General features: G+C 49.0%; 2 protein-coding genes across 8 annotated transcripts; one reads left to right on the top strand and one right to left on the bottom strand.

The window, feature by feature from the left end:
• The first annotated feature begins 350 nt into the window (after positions 1 to 350).
• Positions 351 to 3,667, top strand: ppdpfb (pancreatic progenitor cell differentiation and proliferation factor b). The gene is made up of 5 exons (XM_085261110.1): positions 351 to 721; positions 1,952 to 2,046; positions 2,130 to 2,207; positions 3,052 to 3,145; positions 3,225 to 3,667. Exons 2-5 carry the CDS (start codon positions 1,992 to 1,994, stop codon positions 3,337 to 3,339), a joined length of 342 nt encoding a protein of 113 aa, XP_085117236.1. The 5' UTR covers positions 351 to 721; positions 1,952 to 1,991; the 3' UTR covers positions 3,340 to 3,667.
• A 1,244-nt stretch (positions 3,668 to 4,911) lies between these two features.
• LOC146551366 (uncharacterized) lies at positions 4,912 to 16,285 on the bottom strand. 7 transcript variants are annotated; one of them, XM_085261108.1, is made up of 5 exons: positions 16,029 to 16,285; positions 9,432 to 9,527; positions 8,498 to 8,702; positions 8,235 to 8,393; positions 4,912 to 8,110 (listed from the first exon to the last, which is right to left on the bottom strand). In XM_085261108.1, the coding sequence occupies exons 3-5, from the start codon at positions 8,508 to 8,510 to the stop codon at positions 8,007 to 8,009; spliced, it is 276 nt and encodes a 91-aa protein (XP_085117234.1). In that variant the 5' UTR covers positions 8,511 to 8,702; positions 9,432 to 9,527; positions 16,029 to 16,285; the 3' UTR covers positions 4,912 to 8,006. The 7 variants fall into 7 exon arrangements, with proteins under 7 accessions (XP_085117234.1, XP_085117230.1, XP_085117229.1 ...); XM_085261104.1 differs by having other exon boundaries at positions 8,298 to 8,393; positions 16,029 to 16,230; XM_085261103.1 differs by lacking the exons at positions 9,432 to 9,527; positions 16,029 to 16,285 and adding exons at positions 8,738 to 8,911; positions 8,995 to 9,391 and having other exon boundaries at positions 8,298 to 8,393; positions 8,498 to 8,655.
• Positions 16,286 to 19,084: the final 2,799 nt, after the last annotated feature.

The following is a 19,084-nucleotide window of genomic DNA, read 5'->3' as shown; positions in this document are numbered from 1 at the left end:
AGTTACCGAGTCACCCCCATTAAACAGGTTTTAGTCATAATGTAGTTTACTGTGTTTTTATTTGTAGTTTTTACTGGGATTTCTTTAAAAAAAAATGTTTTTTATGGTATTGTTTACGTGCTACTGTAAGGTGACCTTGAGGGTCTGAAAGGCGCCTCAATAATACAATAAAATGTATGATTATTATTATTATTACCGGCAGAGGGCGCTGGAGGCTGCTGGTAGCGCAGAGAACAAAGAGAAGTGCAGGAAAACGAGCGTCGTGTTAACGGTTACAGCCTCAACGGAAATGAAATGAACGCATGTAAAGTGAGCTTGTACTGAGGCTTACAGGGAGATACACGCGCCGGTCTCGGTGTGCCGGTATTTTGTGATGCAAATGTTGAAATTTTGTTTCAGTGATGTTTCCATGGAAACCCGCTGATTCAGCGCTGACGCGACTTCAACGGGGTGTTTTTTTAGGGAAAGGGGGAAGCGGTGAGGACGGAGCCTTTGTTCGTCCCGCCTCCCACTGGGGTACGTCATGTCCAGTATAAAGGCGGGAGCTGCCCGTTCCTCCGCATACCGCAGCATCGTCGGAACTCGCTCGGGCCTTGGAGGGTCACATTTACCCAAAACTTCTTTTCAAATGGGCCCCGTTGCCTAGCGTTCACTCCCCCAGCCTCGCCGACTGATCGAAGGGAGTGCTCCCGAACATCAAGCACGTCTGGGTCCGCACAAGGTGAGGCTACCGACCGCGACGAGCGGTTAGAAAATGGTGGTTAGCGGTGCCTGTGACGGCCGTTTCCGGCACAAAGTGGGCATTTTCGATGGTTTCACGTTCCCATCTCGCCCCGAAGCCTTTCTGTCCCCGTTATGCTAACCGTTACGTCTCTCTCGGTGTTGCCGTGGGAGCAGCGGGGGGCTGTCGGGCCGTTAAAGGCGGATTAATCGGAAACAAAATGTCCTCCGGGACACCCTCCGTGTGCCCCCCCTCCTTCCCCCGGGGTCTTTTCTCCCACCGGGCCGTTTGCAGGGTGACCCCGATGGGGCGGATTCACGTCAAGATGTCGGTCTGCTGCAGTGACCGTTAGTTGTAAACAAGCCCGGCTGGGATGACGTCATTGCCGTGGACGTGTGTACGTGCAGCACGCGAGGCTGCAGAGTGACCGTGGTGCTTTCATGTACTGTTATATTGTCTGCAGGCGGGTTTCGCCTCACACTGTTAGGCTGCTGTGGCAGGTTTACGCCTGTGTAGAATAAAAACAAGATCCTGTGATGCACTCTTGATGTCGGCCTGATGTCTCTGCAGCTGCTCTTTGACGTCAGGCTTTATTGATGAACAGATGATCAATGAGCTGCACGCTCACGTGTCCCGTGTAAGCACAGGCAGGAATCATGTTTAAGCCCTTTGTGGGAGGGGATGTTTGGTTCCTAGCTGGCCTTGTTTACGGTGGGACAGGTTCGGGTGTCACTCACACAGCAGAGCAGCCTCTGTGATGGTGATTATTGGAGTAATAATATCTATGGACACAGGAAGTGATGCTTCACAGACACTGATGCAGGGATGATTGATGGCGTTTGTGTTTATATACCTTTTTGTTTCCATAGAGGCAGCGATTGGTCAGATTCTGCACACAGATTACACAGTAATCTTTATTTTCTCGTGTAATCCTCTGAATTACAGTAGTAACCGTAATCTGTTATTGGCTTTCTGTTTAATGTCAACAGTGAGCACAGCGAGCAGTGTGTTCATTATCATCAGTGCTTCTCCATCACTGGTGTGTATTTTTAATGGATACGTGAAGTCCTGCCCACAGGACGATCTGATTGGTTGGAGAAAGAAAACAGAGGAGCACATGTAAACAAACTGTCAGGACATGGTCACGTGACTCTGTCACTGCTTTAATGACTGAAATGGTGACTGCAGGTCATTGGTGTGATTACTTCCTGTTTGTTTTGTCCCCTGCAGGGTTCCATCAGCACAGTGTACAGCGACCAACGGCCCAACAATGGCAGCTATCCCAGCAGGAGGGTCTCTCGTGGCGACCACTGATTACTACCGAAGTGAGTATCACACGAAGAAGAGTTGGCAGGTTACAGTCAGCGAGGTGTGAGGTGGAGACTAACCCGAGGTTTGTGTCCGGCAGGGCGCATCGGCTCTACGTCCAGCAGCAGCTCGTGTGGCAGTTCGGAGTACAGTGGCGAGGTCATCCCTCACCATCCGGGTCAGTGCACAGTGGGACAGGGCGGGGCCGGGAGTCTGGTGGCGTGGGAGCATTCTGTCGCGTTTCTTGTGCCGACATCATGCGGTTTAAAATGCAGCAGTCGGGGCTTTCTGAGATGCTCCACCCACTCGCTCGCACACTGAGTGAGTTAAGCGGCGGCTCTTCTGGCAGGAACTTTGTGTCCTGAAGCGACGCCCACGTGAGCTGATGCAGATGTTTGTCTCTGAGCATGCTCAGTTCTTCCTCCCTCAGCCTCAGTTTGGGAGACTGTGGGGCTCAGAGACCGGTCTGATCCGGTTTGTTGAATTACAGCTCATGTGAGAGTGCTGCTCTTCGTCACCACAGCACACGCATGTCGCCAGGGAGCTCGCACAGACGCACACACGCTCAGAGTGAACTGAACACACCCAGTTTCCCCTTTCACCTACTTTCAAGAACAGAGCTGGGAGAGTGTGTGTGTGTCTCAGAAACCAGGGCGGTGCTCGGACTCACCGAGACTTTATGAAGGTCTGATGCAGTCATTTCCTGCTTTCTTTTCCTGTTGCCATAGAAACGTCTTTGTTATAAAATAACTGACCAGTTTGAAACTCGTTTAAACTTGTGTGAGCGGCGTCAGTCAGTGATCATGTGATCCATCAGCTGGTCAGGCTGACGTGTGAACTGCTTCCGCCTGTAGATGGCTGGAAAAGTCTGTTTGATTTCATTAGTTTTCACGTTTGTGTTCAGAAAGTTTGACTTTTTCTTGTGAGCGAGGTTAACGTCGCCGCTGTGACGGCGGGAAGCGCAGCAGTCCTTTCACGGTTAAACGCTGCTGTCGTGTCTGAATGTTGGACTCTGTCCACAGGACTGCCCAAGCAGGACTCCGGCCACTGGTGGTCCACTTTCTTCTTCGGGAAGCAGCCGGGGATGACCCCACTGACTGAGGAGGCGCAGCACAAGTATGGACACACACGCACATAAATAAACTTTATTAGCAGCGATGGTCTGACTTGGTTAACGCCGCTCTCTTCCTGGCAGGGCGGGGATATCTGGTGTGGTGACTAACGGTCAGATCACCTGTGTCGCCCGGGAGATGGTGATGCAGCGGCAGGCGAGCGAGAGCAGCGACGCGGGAAGCCCCGTCTCCTCGTGATCCCACGGTCTCTCTCGGTCTTGCCACCACACCTGATTGGGGGGAATCGAACCATCAGCCAACGCTAGGTGACGGGAGGAAGTCCCGTTTACAGCCTTAGTTTCTTTTTTTCCTTTTGTACGTGTCGTAGTGTGGCTGCGTGTTCTGTTCCTGTAACCTCACTTTTTAAATTAATGACCAAAAATAAAAAATAAAAGCAGCCGATAAGCTCTTTGTTTTTAACATTTGTAATGTGTTTGTATTCAGCCTGAAGGTGGCGCTGCCACAGGCTTTTCTTAACCTTTCTCACTTTGTCACTGCAAACGAAATAAAGTCGAGTGCATCCCGACGCTCTGTGTGTTTGTTCAGCCTCCAGGTGACATCAGGGTGAGGAGGCGATGCTTCATTGGCTTCAGTACAGGACGGACAAACACCTCCTCCTGCTCCTCCTGCTCCTCCTCAGGGCGATAAACTCAAACCCTGATTTCATAGAAACTGCTTCAGGATCGATAACACGTCACCTGAAAGCCCGCAGCACTGCACGTTATTACTGTGACATCAGCAGCAGCCTCTAATCTGTCATATTAACAAATACTCAGATTACTGTAGCTGGATTATTGCTGATCAGGTGCGAGTGTGGAGATCAGCTGACTGATCGTTCATGAAGCGGTGCTGTGGGCTCAGCTCATCTTTGTCACACAGCTTCAGTCACATAAATGATGAAGACTTTATGACATCATCAGCTACGTTTTCGTTAAACGATGGAAGCTTCAGCGTGCGTGAGAGGATGGAGGCTCAGGATCGCACGCAGACAGGCCCAGGTTGTTTTTGTGATTAACTGATTTAGAAATATTTAATGTGTTTGTCTTAAACTTTCACCCATCGAAGTACAGATTCCAAACACGTATTTTCGGGCGTTTTAGAGGGGCCTCGCTGACCCCCATGAATACCCCGTGTCAACTAGCATGAACAGCTGGTCACGCCTCAGATTTACCTGACAAGGTGAGGTCTCTGAACCTCCTACCGACAGGTAAAGTGAGTCTGTGGAGCAGTGTTGGTGCTCAGGTAAATGAGCAGCTTTCATCCCTTACCTGGGCTGTGTGAGTGTGAAGGCAAAAGTGTGTCACATGACGTACGTGTGATGAGCTGGACTAAGGCCAGAGCGGGCACAGACTTGGTTTGTGATGAGGAGGCCTGCTGGATGGAGCCATCCGTCCTCGGTGTTTTCAGATCAGATTAAGAGTGCTGGCTGTCACGGCGATAGCCTCCATCTTTTATTTACAGTCTGTGGTTAGGCTGAGGGTGAAGCGGTCCCGCTGCGTGGAGAAATCTGCTGTGACGGCGGCAGAAACCCTGACGCGGGCTTTTCTGGCCGGCAGTGAAAGGTTTGTGTGAGCGTTGCTCATCTCTGCGCGTCTCTATGAAACGCAGGAAAGACAAACAATGTTCTGCTCCGCCGCACCGAGGCCTCATTTGTTTCCATGCTGCACTTTTTCCAGGTCACCGGCTGCTTCGAGGAGCTGTTCTCCTCCACCGCGGCCCGGGCCGTGGCTCCGCCTTTCTACCAGGTGAGAGGAATCACTGGCTGCACCGTTCATTCATTTTATTATCAAACTGGGCATTTTAGTCATGTGATGCAGTCATGTGACCAATTAAACAAAGATAGCGGAGTTCATTATACAGCAGTTGTTTTGTTTGACAGCCCTGTTAAAGATTAATGTCAGTCTGTAGGTGCTCCAGCTTTTCTTCAAATTCTTTCATTCTCACTCGCTTTTGCAACTTTATACTTTTGTGTTGTCGCAGCAACAACTGCACCTCATTGTTAGTCTGTTTAAAAACTCGCTGCTTTTCCTCCACATTTTGCCGCCACGTTTCAAAGAGCCGGAAAGTAAATAAACGGCAGACAGCCAAACGAGGCAGGTCGAAACTCGTTTCACGCATGCGCAGGACTGGAACGTAAGCGTTTTCGACCGTTTCAATGTGGACGCACAACTCTGTGACAACGACTGAAAATGGTAGTGTGGACGCGGAGCGTTTGCAGACGAAAACACCTTTTTCAAATCTATCCGGGACCATTGCTGTGAGTCACAGGCAGAGGTGTGGACTCGAGTCACATGACTTGGACTCGAGTCAGACTTGTGACTTGACTTGGACTTTTACACCAGTGACTTGAGACTCGACTCTGACTTGCCTGACATTACTTGAGACTTGACTTGAGACTTGAGGATAAAGACTTGAGACTTACTTGAGACTTGCAAAACAATGACTTGGTCCCACCTCTGGTCACAGGCTACGTCCACACGTACACGGGTGTTTTTGAAAGCTGAGATTTTCCGTTTTCGTTTTAAAAAATAATCCCGTCCACACGTAAACGCAGAAAAGAAGGAAAACGCTGCTAGGAACATGCCAAAGCAGCAGGTGGCGCTAGATTCCTAACCGTGCAGAAATGTTGGCCAATCAGAAGTCTAGAAGCCTCGGTGGGAAAAAGTAAACAAAGCTGGGGCATAGAAGCAGAACCGAGTCGTATGTGTGGAGGGACAGTAACTGTGTGTATATGTAAGCATTTAAACACTGCAGAGAGTAGAATTAACAGTATTGTAGAAATTCATTTCACCTAAACAATAACATGGCGCACAGTGTGACCTCAAAAAAGGCGCACATCTTTGACGCTGTGTTTTCTCGTCCACACGTAAATACAAAAACTGAGTTTCTAAATATCCACCCTGGCCGGAGTTTTTAGAAATCTCCGTTTTCAGTCACCGAAAACGCCGTTTACGTGTGGACGGGAGGTGCAAACGCATAGAAAAATCTGCGTTTTCAAAAATACCCGGGTACGTGTGGACGTAGCCTCAGTGTGAGTCACTAAAAGACAAGGATCCAGAATTTGCTGCGCTGGCTGCTGAGCTCTGTGGGGTTTTACCTGCACTAGATGCACCTGCTCCGTGTCGTTTCTATCTCGGACTTTATGTCCTCTACAAGAGTTTCTGGGGTTTTTTTTTGCTGGTTCTTCAAATGTTCAATAAAAACATGTATGCTAATTCATAATGAAGAAAGCTTTGTAACTATCCCCACTAGTGAAGACTGTCATTTCCACAACACAGAGGTGCGGCACACCTGGTGAAAGCTCGCTCAGCTGTTGCACTTTATTTGATTTCATTGTTGGAGCAGATTGAGACGTAAAGCTCACACCGGAGGCCGAATACCTGATGAAATATCAGCGTCAACCCGATGCGACGGGGAAATGTCTACCTGTCTGTGCATACCTGTAGACACCTGTCACTGGATTTATAAATTACCTGCAGATTCACGCGTGTGGAATTAGTGTGATAATCGTCACACATGCAGTCAGAACGTGTAGATTAAAGCCCTCGTCACAGTTTGCACATGTGGCCTCAAATATCACAGGAACTAAAACAGGAAGTGAGACAAGCTTCTGTGGCCGTGTGGGGCTCTTCATCCGGGCGCCCTGCTCTAACATCACCATCACTTCACCAATTTCACATTTTATTCACTGAGACCTGTAAACAGCGACAAAACCATAAACCAATCAGGAACGAGTTCACTCTTTGGTTTGAGGAACCATTTTTCAGACCACGCCCATCTTTTAGCCATGCCCTGCTCCTGGTTCTGGAGGGTCACTCAGTGGACGTGTCCAAATTCATGGGCTGCGTCCTCCTGAGGCCGCATTTGTGGACCGATTACGTCACAGCGACACGATGAAGGCTGTCCAAATTCGTAGACTCCTCTGAATGCAGCCGACAAATGCGTCCTCCTTTTCCACGAATTTGGGGTCGGGTGTGTCTTTCGTGGCCCACGATATCCCAGAATTCATAGCGCGGCCCAGCCAAACTCCAGTTTCCAACGATGGCAGCCGCCACTAAGTTTTAAAATTACTCTTATTAATCTTTCTGGGTCACAAAATAAACTTTGAACATATTTTCAGCTGTGTAAACTTCAAATATCTGCTCAGTTTATCAAGATATCGCATATTTGCAAAAGTGCTTCGACGTTTTCAGAGACATCTTTTACCCACCAGCTCGATAGCTAGCCGGGAGCTCGAGGGTCACCGATGCGGCCGAGAACGGCACAACTCCGGCACATCATGTTCAGATCACCGCGGACTTTCACTACTCAGGTTAAACGTGATATATAATTCACTTAGACAACCTAAAATGTTGTTGTTGGGCTTTTTTCAGTGTTTTGTTTGTTCGTGAGTAAATCGGTTTGGCTGAGATCAAAGTTATTAGTTTAGATAAAATAAAACTTTATTAATCCATCGGGTGGTTTTCACACAGCTGAATAAACGTCAAACAGAAAACTGATTAAACAGACGTGTGAGACGGTCGAGAGTTTCCTCCAGTGTCCTGTTATATTTTAGATAGCAAGGAGCAGACGGCGAGTTTATTAAACTCCACCGAGGCAGTGGTGACGCTAATCAGAAGGCTGGACCGTCCAATTTCCCCAACCTCGTACTTCCGGCCTACCCGATCTTCTGAGGACCCGGCCCATGTAGACCGCGAAGGCCGGGTCCTCAAGAGGATGCAGCCCATGAATTTGGACACGACATGTGGTTCGTTTCCTTCTACGGTGAAGTCGGGGGAGGAGCTTGTCCCCAGGGGATCGCCGCCCTGTTATTAAGAGTGGACGTTCACAGGAACGACCTGCAGGGTGAGGTGCGCTTGTTTCATCTACTTGGCTCTGTGGTTGCTTGGTTTGGAGGTGGAGGAGGAGGAAGAAGCGCTGAGGATGATGCTGACCCATAATCCTTTGGTTCCCACGAGACCCGGCAGTCCTGAGAGGAGAGAAGCGAGGGGGAGGGCCATTAAAGCATTTAAACAGGTTTTAGTGCAGACGCCTGCTCTGCTCCGCCCTCTGTGCTTCACACGTGAATACATTGAAAACTGGATTTCTACAACCTGTAGCTGTTTTCTGGCGTGGCGTTTGAGGATCAGTTTCAGGCGTGTTCACTGAAGGTTTACCTGGAGCTGTTTCCACGGTAACCCAAAGCGTGGGCAGTCTCTGCTTGTCCTGACAGCCGCGTGCGGGCTTGGTGGGTTCTGGACTCGGCGGTAGACCTGAGGAGAGCAGACAGACGGGTGAAAACCACGTTTCGTGCGACAGAACCGACCAGCTGTTCTGAGATTAGTTTGGTGTCGGTGGTCGAGTCCGTCATTTTTACCCACGGCTGTCATCGTCACCCCGTGACCCAGGCGAACAACGTGGACCCGCGCTCTGACTCATGTGGCGTTGAAGCGGCTGAGCATGCTCAGTGTGGATGTTTTCTCTCTGCTCACTGATCCAAACACACTGCTGCAGAGGAGCAAAGCGTCCGTCCTGCTGCCTCAGGCGAACGTTACCCTCGTTACCCTCGACTGTTTTTTAACCTGTGACACATGACTGAGTGAATGTTGATGCACACCTGCTCTTCTTCTGCTTTGCTCATTTCCTGACGTTAAACACAAAGTTTCTGATGATGAGCTCAGGTGGCTCTGAACACTTCATCACACCTGCAGCTCGAGAGAGGCAGCCAATCAGAAGAGCCGTTGTTGCTGCTGGTTTGTCGTTGTATAACAGGATGAACTGGTGCAGAAAACTGAATGAAGACAAATGTTTGTTTTACATGCAGGAGTTTGTCTAGTGGGGTCAAAGGTCAAAGATTCAGAACATGGTGCTCACTTTCCAGAAGATGTTTGTTTGCAGTTATCTTTATTCTGAGCACGACCAGGACGCATGCACGCCAACACGCCAACACACCTTTGTGCCACATCAGAGATTTACCATCACAATGACTCACAAGTTAAAAATACAGCTTACGGTGTGTTGTGTGTGTGTGTGTGTGTGTTATGTGTGTGTGTGTGTGTTATGTGTGTGTGTGTGTGTGTGTTATGTGTGTGTGTGTGTGTGTGTGTTATGTGTGTGTGTGTGTGTGTTATGTGTGTGTGTGTGTGTGTGTTATGTGTGTGTGTGTGTGTGTTATGTGTGTGTGTGTGTGTGTGTGTGTGTGTGTTGTGTGTGTGTGTGTGTTATGTGTGTGTGTGTTATGTGTGTGTGTGTGTTATGTGTGTGTGTGTTATGTGTGTGTGTGTGTGTGTGTGTTATGTGTGTGTTCATACTTCGGTAGAAGTGGTTTCGGGCGAGCACGCAGGCTGGAGAGTTGACACTGGTCATGGTGGTTCAGGGTGGGTTTGCTGACCTGCAGGATCCACAACCTGCAGACAGACAGATGGAGGTCAAAGGTCAGATCCAGTTTGAAAGGTGTAAATAATGTAACAGAGGCAGGAACAGAAACAGGATGAAGTCAGGAGGAAGTAGAAGAAATGAATAAAAGCAACGACCAGAATAGAAAACTGATTTATTGGAGCACCCAGACTCCCTGAGCATCGTCTCTGAGATTCCTCCGGCCCGTTTCCATCGGCACCTCGACTTTAAAAGCAGTGACGGAGGGGGGAGGCTGCCAGCCGGCTCCCAGCATTTAAACAGTGATCGATAAACTCTGAGGAGCTGAGCGGCTGCACACCGTGCCTGCAGGAAGTAGGAGCAGTGCTGACGTCCACGTGTTGGTTTAATGTAGCGTCTTAAGGGGAAGATGCAGGAGTTTGGGTCTGACTCATTACTCCTCACGAGAAAGAAGCTGTTTCCATGACGTCTGCTTATGTCGGTGATAAAACCTCATACCGAAATGAAGCTTATGAGCCTTTATCACCGCTTTGAAGCTTCTGTGCTGACATGAGACAATGTGCTCACAGTTCAAATGTTATGGAAAGTAATTCAACTTTTTTGGGTTTTTTATTATTGGTGTGTGTGTGTGTGTGTGTGTGTGTGTGTGTGTGTGTGTGTGTGTGTGTGTGTGGATTTAATATCCAGCACAGGCTTACAGGATGAATCTGCTCACATGCAGCCAGCTGCCCCGCAGAGGCCGACGCCACATAAACTGGAGGCAGGACTGTGAGAAAAACCAGTCAGAGGCGCATCAAACCAGTATTCAACCAAACATCTGTCACTGGTGTTTCCGTTCAGCAGCAACTGAGAGCCTGAAAGTGACATCATCCATACGTGGGAGAGAAACAGGAAGCTCACTGCGGGCCTCAGTTACTGAGTCAGCTGGAAAAATTCATAACTTCAGTTTTTCTGATGATCAGATACGTTCAGCGTTAATGTTCGACCTTTGTAAATGTTTGGTTTGCAAAGACCTCTGGGGTCAAAGGTGGCATCAGCGTAATGTCAGCGGCTTGAGGAGGAGGGCGGAGCATCCGAGCTCAGCCTCACACTTTGAGTCAGCTTAAAAGGCTTTTAGCACGAGCAGCTATTTCTGCTATAGGTGGACAGCAGAGAAGAGCCCCCCCCCCTCAGGAAACGCTGATACCTGAGTCAGTGTGACCTTTCACCTGAGCATGGGCGTAGGAGCTTGGAGGGGGACGTCTTTGCCGTGTTTGTGTTCCTGTATTCGTGTGTACTCGGTGCTTCGACCTTGTTGAAATACATCTGCCTGGAAACCTCTGGAGGTCATTCAGTGTAATGTGATTACTTTGGCAGGTGTGTTTTCCTGATAAGCTGAGGTCAGAGTCGTAGACCGGAGGCCGGTGTGTTTGCGTCCTCGTGGTGTTCAGTGGCAAGTCGACCTGTTGGTTTTAGATAAGTTCCTTTTTTTGGTTACAGAAAATATTTGCTGTTGGAGGACTCTGGACTGGACGCTTATTTTTAAACCCGCCGGCTCCGGTTTGGCCCTCTGGGTCCTTTACAGTGAGCTCACATACAAACTTCCAGACACTTTATCTGCACAGATGATCTTAACCTGAAGCTGTGACGCTGCGTGGCTGCGGCCCACGCTAACATTTGTACACAAATCTCTGAAGTTTGTAGATTTTAAAATCAGAGCTGTTACTTTACATTCAGCTGTGTTTACTCTGCAGAGCGCTCAGCGATTCTATCAGCTCGACCAACATCAGCAAACACACAAACTGTGTGTTTGCAGCTGAAGGTCCAGCTGCTGTATCTGACTGAGAGGGAAAAGACGGAGAGCTCAGAGATGCAGACAGATCAGAAAGGGAAGCAAACGCAAAGCTTACATGTGACGTAGAATCACATGTTGCATCTGTGTATGACGCCTTTTGATAAATGTCCTGCAAAACAAACTAAGGTGCACAAACTTGTGTTATTCAAGTGTTGCATGATGACACTGGGCAGTGTCCTCCTGGACAAACAGGTCAGCTTTCATTAGTGTGGTGAATCCACAGGAAGCTCTGTGTGTGACTGATACACCGTGGAGCTCGTGCTTACAGTCAGGTCACAGCGAGTGTAGCAGGGATGAATTGATCATATGATGATGCTGAGATTCAGTCACTGAACTGCATCTTTATTAGGGATGGGTCCCGGTATCGTTCTGACATAAACGGTAGTAACCAGACCGAAAAGCAGCGCACATTTCGGTGCTTTTTTTCCCCCCTGAAATGTCAGACACTTTGGATCCTAGCCAATCATTTTACGTTTCTGAGGATAGTAGGCGGGCCCAGGTACGAACGTTCTTTTAGAGCAGAGCTACAGACTAAAAATGTCCAAGGCGAAGCGGTCAAAGTCTGGCTGTACTTCACAGCAAAAGATGCAAACTCAGCAGCAACAAGTGCTTTAAGCTGATACTGTGATACTGTCAAAGGAGGTAACACCTCAAATCTGATGAAACACCTGGCGACGCATAGCGTTTTGATAAAAGCCAAGAAATGAACCGTATTTGATAGCTTGCTGCGAGACCTCACACCGAGCACATCTACTGCGGGTGTGGTGCCTGTTATGACCCGGAGTTAGAACATCCCCCAAAAACCCGAAAAATAGAGTCCTGGCCCCTAGCCCTGCCAGTGTAGCAGAAATGATGAGGATGATGATGCAGCAGCAGCCGTTCTTCTCTGCGTGAGTAGCTTCATGTTGTTCATGTGTAATTTACGTTGAGTAGGCTAACCACGTTATTACATTAATGCATGTAAGGTGAACTAGCAAACATCATCATAGCTACATGCGGCTGTCTTCTTGTTTGATGGCAGATACTCCCTTCACCCTGGCCAAAAAGGCTAAAATGACCAAAGAAAAAGAGGGAAACAGCTGAACATGAGAGGTTTAGGACAAAGTTTGTGTTTTTTCCATTGTTTAAGCTTCCAGCCAAGAGTGATGCCATATATGCCCCATAGCTGCAGAAAAGGCTAACACTGTTATCTTTTTACAAAAAAACAGCTGAACATGAGAGGTTTTTGGACCAATTTTGTGTTCTCCATTCTTTAAGCACCGTTTAAGCACCGGCACCGTTTCAAAAGTACCGGTTTGGTACTGGTATCGGATAAAAGCTAAACGATACCCATCCCTAATCTTTATACCAGCTGCATGCAGTCCAGTCTAAAGACGGTGTAAACTGTGAGTGTAGGAAATCAGCTGTGATCGCTGTGAAAAGTCTGCTGTGATTCTTTCCCCACGCTGATCTTAGCATCCCCCCTCCTGTTGAACCCACTGTGGCTGTTCTCGTTGTTTCGGTGTGGAGGGTCACCCTCCAGAACAGAAGGCTCTGCCTCCTTTTGTTTCCAGCGTAGTTGGCCCGTCAGCAGGCCCGGGTCACAAGACCTCAGGGACCTGCCGGGACATGTGGGAGCTGAAGCCTCTGATACAACCTGGTGCTGTCCAGTAAAGCCTCTTTACTGCACTGTGAAACAAAGCAGAAGCCGTGCAGCTGCGTGAAGATTAGAGTCACACGTGGGGATTTTGTCAGAAACAGCACTTTGAACAACGTGCAGCAGCTCAGGGAAGGTTTGCGCAGCAGAAACAACCAAACGTGGGAGTAATCATTTCCCGTTCAGGACGTGACAGAGTGCAGCTTAGTTTGGCAATATCTGTCCGATGATACAAACAGGAGCAAACATGGTCATCCAGACTGAAACAAGGTCAAAGGTTATGTAACGTTCCTAACCCTGGATTCTTCCAGGTGTCTCCTTTATCCTGGACGCGCCTCTTTCTGGAGCTCAGGGCATTTTTTTCAGTTTTCCTAAATAACAGATTCCAGCTGAGAGCACTCTTTAGAGTTATCACTTACATTCAACACAACATTCGTTTGTCGTGCACTAATAGTGTTTTATTATCATGTAGAGCACAGCCGTCCTTCAAGGAGCAGCTTTTACTTTTGACTGAGTCATTTTTCACTTTCAGTATTTATGACACAAGTATCTGTACTTCCACTGAAGGGAGGACGGGCTGCCCTCTGCACAAGTAGGGGAAAGTGTGTGTGTGTGATGTTTACACACTGAAGCTGTAAATGAAAACTGAGGCAGGGAAGAGGAAAGGTGAATAGTGACAGAAGGAAACAAGGAAGCAAAGAACAGTGGTAAGGAAAGGAAGTGAGGATCCATGGAAAAGCTTAGGAAATAGGAAAATGGAGGGAAAAAAGGAAGCAGAGCCTCTGATGTGGGTGCGGGGCGGAGGGAAAGGTCAGCAGCCGTTTTTATCCGACAGATGCAGCGTGTCATTTCAGCTCTGTGCTGACCTACGCGTGTGTGTGTGTGTGTGTGTGTGTGTGTGTGTGTGTGTGCGTCTGTGTGTGTGTGCATCTGTGTGTGTGTGTGTGTGTGTGTGTGTGTGTCTGTGTGTGTGTGTGTGTCTGTGTGTGTCTGTGTGTGTGTGTGTGTGTGTGTGTGTGCGTCTGTGTGTGTGTGTGTGTGTGTGTGTCTGTGTGTGTGTGTGTGTGTGTGTGTGTCTGTGTGTGTGTGTGTGTGTGTGTGTGTGTGTGCGTCTGTGTGTGTGTGTGTGTGTGTGTGTGTGTGTGTGTGTGTCTGTGTGTGTGTGTGTGTGTGTGTGTGTGTGCGTCTGTGTGTGTGTGTGTGTGTGTGTGTGTGTGTGTGTGCGAGAGAAGCTGAGGTGGTGACAGGAGGACACTGAGCATGCTCTGAAGCCTGAGCTCTTGGTCCTACCTGATAGAAGCAAGAGAAGGTCAATACTCGAGTATTTTACTCGAGTATTCTGTCAGTGAAGCTTTACATACTGAAGCTGAGTGTTTGGAGGCTTGCAGGGAGCAGTGCACACACACGGATCTCATTACTGGGAACTCTGGTCTGTGTAACATGAAGACCAGCAGGAGCAGAGGTGAGTGCTGGCTCCAGTCATTCAGGCTCCGCCGGCTCCCTCAGAGCGTTCAGCGTAATCTGGATGATTTTAATGAGCTTTCTGCTCCTTGGCTTCTGAACGTGAACACGTTCTTCAGCCTCCTCGAGGCGGCAGCGATTCTCACGTTTTCCCTCCTCGGTCTCCACCAGCTGACTGCAGGTTATCCACATGAAAACCAGCTGTTGTTAACAGGACTTCCTGCTGAATCAGGAAACGGCTCCGTTAATTCTGACCGACGACACGGCGGCGAGGAGATCTGCCCCGTCAGAGAGGCCCGAGCAATAAGGCCTCGGGATGCAGATTACAGCGGTGAGCCGTAAATCCCTCAGAGGTCGCGTGCCTCGTAAACACAGCCCTCATACTTCACAGCACCAGTTTGCTGACCGGGTCGGGGTGACGCACAGGTGAACCGTCCGTGTCGCCGCTGCGTGTTTAAAGCCGAACAGCTTCATACACAGAACTGGGAAACTGCACAGCAGGATAACGACTGCCTCGCTTTCTGCAGCCGATCTGCCTGCTGATGATTCATGACTTCCTGATTAATACCAAACGCAGCGGTGTGGGAGAGGAACAAACGGTGTGTGGGTTAAAAAAACAGGAGACGGGGATGCAAAAGTGTCACATTAAGGACTGAATTATTAATGTTTCTATTAGTAATGAAACTAAAGACGAGCTGCTGTCACCATTTAAAGCAAAAAGGAAAGTTTGAAGCCTAATCTTGAAAGTAGAGATAGTGTCTGTCTCCTGAATCCAAACTGGAAGCTGGTTCCACAGAAGAGGGGCCTGAAAACTGAAGGCTCTGCCTCCCATTCTACTTTTAAATACTCCAGGAACAACAAGTAGGCCTGCAGAGCGAGAGCGAAGCGCTCTAATAGGGTGATATGGTACTACAAGGTCATTAAGATAAGATGGGGCCTGATTATTTTGTGTGGGAGGATTATTATCCTCTGACAGGTGGGTGATTCTGATCTTGGTCACATGGTTTTTATGTTTTTATGTTTGGCTCAGCTGATGAAAACAAAATGAGCTGAAGTGGTGAAACAGAAGGGAGGGGCTGAGTGCTTCGGAGCCCAGAGATCTGCAGCTCAAAGGTTAAATGACGACCGTCCTCTAACCTCTGAGCTGCAGATTTTCTCCTTCAAATCTCAGCGTGCTCGCTCGCTGCGTGAACGCACAGTTTATCGTGCCAACAAAGCAGCCGTGTCACCAAAGACGCTTCAAACCTGAGAGATCAGGACTCGAGTTTATCTCTAGGCTTTTAAATATGGAGAGTTCATATTTTTATCAGGTTTAAAGTGCAGTGGGCTGATTCCAGTCTGCAGAGCTGGCTTCTCTCAGTTTGACAGACACACTCAGGCCAAGTTTCCAGGAGAGAAAAGCTAAATGTGACCTTCTCGCCTCTCTTAACGTCAGTTTCCTCGTCTTGCGTAATCTTTGCAATAACAGTGTCTTTGTTTTGTATTCTGGCAGTCTGCTCTGTGTCAGTAACACGACGCTGGACCGCGACGCTGACTCACAGGATGAACACGATGTTATTTTGGAAAGTGAGCATTATCACAGACAACTGAGGGAAGTCTTACCGTCACTTAGTTTGCTTATACCGAGGCTCCTCACATCACACGGATAAATCCGGGACCGTGAGCTCTGGCATGGTGGTGGAGGATGGAGGTGACGGCGTTGCTGTGTGTCGCCCTCGGCGGGCTCTCTGCGCTCACACTCAAACACGGTCACTCCTCATTATCTGACACCTCCTCTCCTCCCTCCACCCCTCCCTCAGCCATCCTGGTGAATCTCTTTAACTTCCTGTTGCTCTGCAGCAGTCACCACCTCACACAGTCACAGCACAACCCACACTCAGTCTGTCCAAGCAGAGAGCACTCATCTCACCTGCACAGGTGCAGCAGCAGGGTTCCCAGGTGGTGTCCACAGACCACTGCTCTCTGCCACCTGTGGTACATCCCCACCTGTGGAGACGAGGACCCAACGCATGGAGCTGCACGGTGCCGAGCACAGCTCCAGCTGAAGCATGCCGGACCCCCACGGGGCGACTCCTCTGGTCTGGCTGTATGGAACGAACGGTTTGATGGTGGCTTTCTGTCGCAGTTTCAGGTCTGGCTGAATCAAGTGTGATGAGGTCTGTTCACCATTAAAATCATTACAACATTCGTCAAATCACAACAGTCACCGTGAGACGCTGTAAGGTAAAGAGCCTCCAGTCATACAGAGAAACCCCAACAAACAGTCAACAGTGGAAAGGAAGAACCCCCATCTGACAGGAAGAAACCTCGGGGGGGCAGGTTTGTCAGTTTCTGACAGAATCAGGACTCCTGATTGGTCCTCGGCTCCCGGCAGAGATGACTCATCAAACCAAACCAGCGTCACAGTTTCAGGATTCAGCGGAAGAGGCTGAATGACTTTATTATTTCTACCTTGATGTGTCCACAGTCCCACGAACACCACTGTGAGGCCCACGGAGAAGGCCGTGTGACGGACAGGAAGTGAGCGAAACAGCGGATTTATCACCCTGACTGAATGCTGCCTCTGCTCTCATTGGAGATCTGAACAGTTTAATAAAGAAAGAAGTGCCTCACATTGTGAAACAGCAAAGCCATCCTGTCCGAGGCCGTGGGGAGGGTCTGTGTTCGGCACATTAGGCTAAGCTCCTCCTCCACGCTGTGCGCTCAGGGTGGAATGCGAGTGGGCGTGTTGGCTTTGTGGAGCCGAGGGCCAGCGGGTTCACGGGCGGGAGTGCAAGGAAAACAGCGTTTTGCACTTGCAAAACAGGTTTTCCCGGTCAGACGTTGGGCACTCCTGGAGCACATGATCACTGTGTGTGTGTGTGTGTGTGTGTGTGTGTGTGTGTGTGTGTGTGTGTGTGTGTGTGTGTGTCTGTCTGTGTCTGTGTGTGTGTGTGTCTGTCTGTCTGTCTGTGTCTGTGTCTGTGTGTGTGTGTCTGTGTGTGTGTCTGTGTGTCTGTGTGTCTGTCTGTGTGTGTCTGTGTCTGTGTGTGTGTGTCTGTGTGTGTGTGTGTGTGTGTGTGTGTGTCTGTCTGTCTGTCTGTGTGTGTGTCTGTGTGTGTGTGTCTGTGTGTGTGTCTGTGTGTCTGTGTGTCTGTCTGTGTGTGTCTGTGTCTGTGTGTGTGTGTGTGTCTGTGTGTGTCTGTCTGTGTGTGTGTGTGTGTGTCTGTGTGTGTCTGTGTGTGTGTGTGTGTGTGTGTGTGTGTGTGTGGGAGGGGGACTATTTCTGGAAAAGTTGCTCTAATTACTGTAAATAGAGCTCACAGTAATGTTGCAGACTGACATGCTGGCCTGAGGTCAGGACACTGAGTGATCCTGATGATGATCCTCCGGTTGGAGGGCGCGTCCCAACAGAACTCATATTCCTGTGTTTAATAATCTGAGCTGGTGCAACGTGCTCAGGGTTCAACCTGACGCCTACAGGAGGAGCGAGTGATGCAGAGGCACCTGTGACCCGTCTCCTTTAAAGCTCCGTCACTCAGAGTGTCGCTCTATTTCTACCAGCCCTGTGGATGAACTGGGTTAACGGGGCGTGCACGCGCAGCGCTGACCTTGTCTGCTGGAAGTTTGTCGTGTTGGCGCCGCTGTGCTTCTATAACTCTCCCAGCGCTGTGTGAACTTGAGCTGCGCAGGATGCCAGGCGTTACTGACCCAGTTACCTGCAGCAGATGTAACAGCACTGATGGAAACGGCTCCTTACGCACAGAGCGCTGGCTGCGCCCCGCTTTCGTTTCATTAAAACATCAAAGAGCAAAAAGATTCAGGTTTGATACCTGCGGAGTCAGAGCCTCGCTGCTGCACGCGCTTTAGCCAGGCTCCAGCCTCAGAATGAAATAAGAATGATAAAGCAAGTAAAATGTATTTATACAGATCTTTATAAGACAAGATGCTGTTACAAAGTGCGTCACATGGGAATATAAAAGCATATCAAATAAAAACATTTCACAGGAACATTACCCTGACGCCTGTCTAACAGAAGTGTTTTAAGAGAAGCCACAGAAGCGCGATCCCTCGTTTTCAGACGGGTCCGTGGACTAATCAGGAGAGCGCTATCAGGGGATGTCCGCTTTGGAGAAGCGCAGTGATATCTGTGAGGGCCTCACCTCCTACAGATATGAACGTAAACGTGAGGATTTGAAACTGATACCTGTACCCAACTGGAAACCAGTGCAAGGACTTTAACATGGGAGAGATATGGGAGAGCTTATTATTGTGGGTTAAAAGCCTTGCTGCAGCATTTTGGATCACTTGGGGGGAAGGAAGCCTTAGACAGACAGGAAAAGAGTGCGTCACAATAGTCTAACCAGGAGATGAAGGCGTGGACAAGCATCTCCATTTCACCTTTGGAGATGAGAGTCCTGAGTTTAGCAATACTTAGATGAAAAAAGCAGCAGCGGGTCACAGGCTTGATATGAGCATCAAACGGCACAGACTGATCAACAATGATCCCAAGATTCTGAGCGGCGGCTTTTATCGAGGCTGAGAAAGGACCCAGACGTTGACTAATTTGGGGCTTGATACTCTGGAGCATAAACATTGTCATCCAACATTAATGTCCTCACGACAGGATTTTCCAGCAGCTCACTCAAACAAAGATGAAGATGAAAATTAAAGACGAT

This window comes from Mchenga conophoros, linkage group LG20, assembly GCF_057382185.1.
Source record: "Mchenga conophoros isolate Kocher_MC1m ecotype Shallow Benthic linkage group LG20, M_conophoros_male_GT1.1, whole genome shotgun sequence".
NCBI lineage: Eukaryota > Metazoa > Chordata > Actinopteri > Cichliformes > Cichlidae > Mchenga > Mchenga conophoros.
The sequence above is the reverse complement of the archived record's forward strand: the minus strand, read 5'-3'. Positions and strand labels throughout refer to the sequence as shown.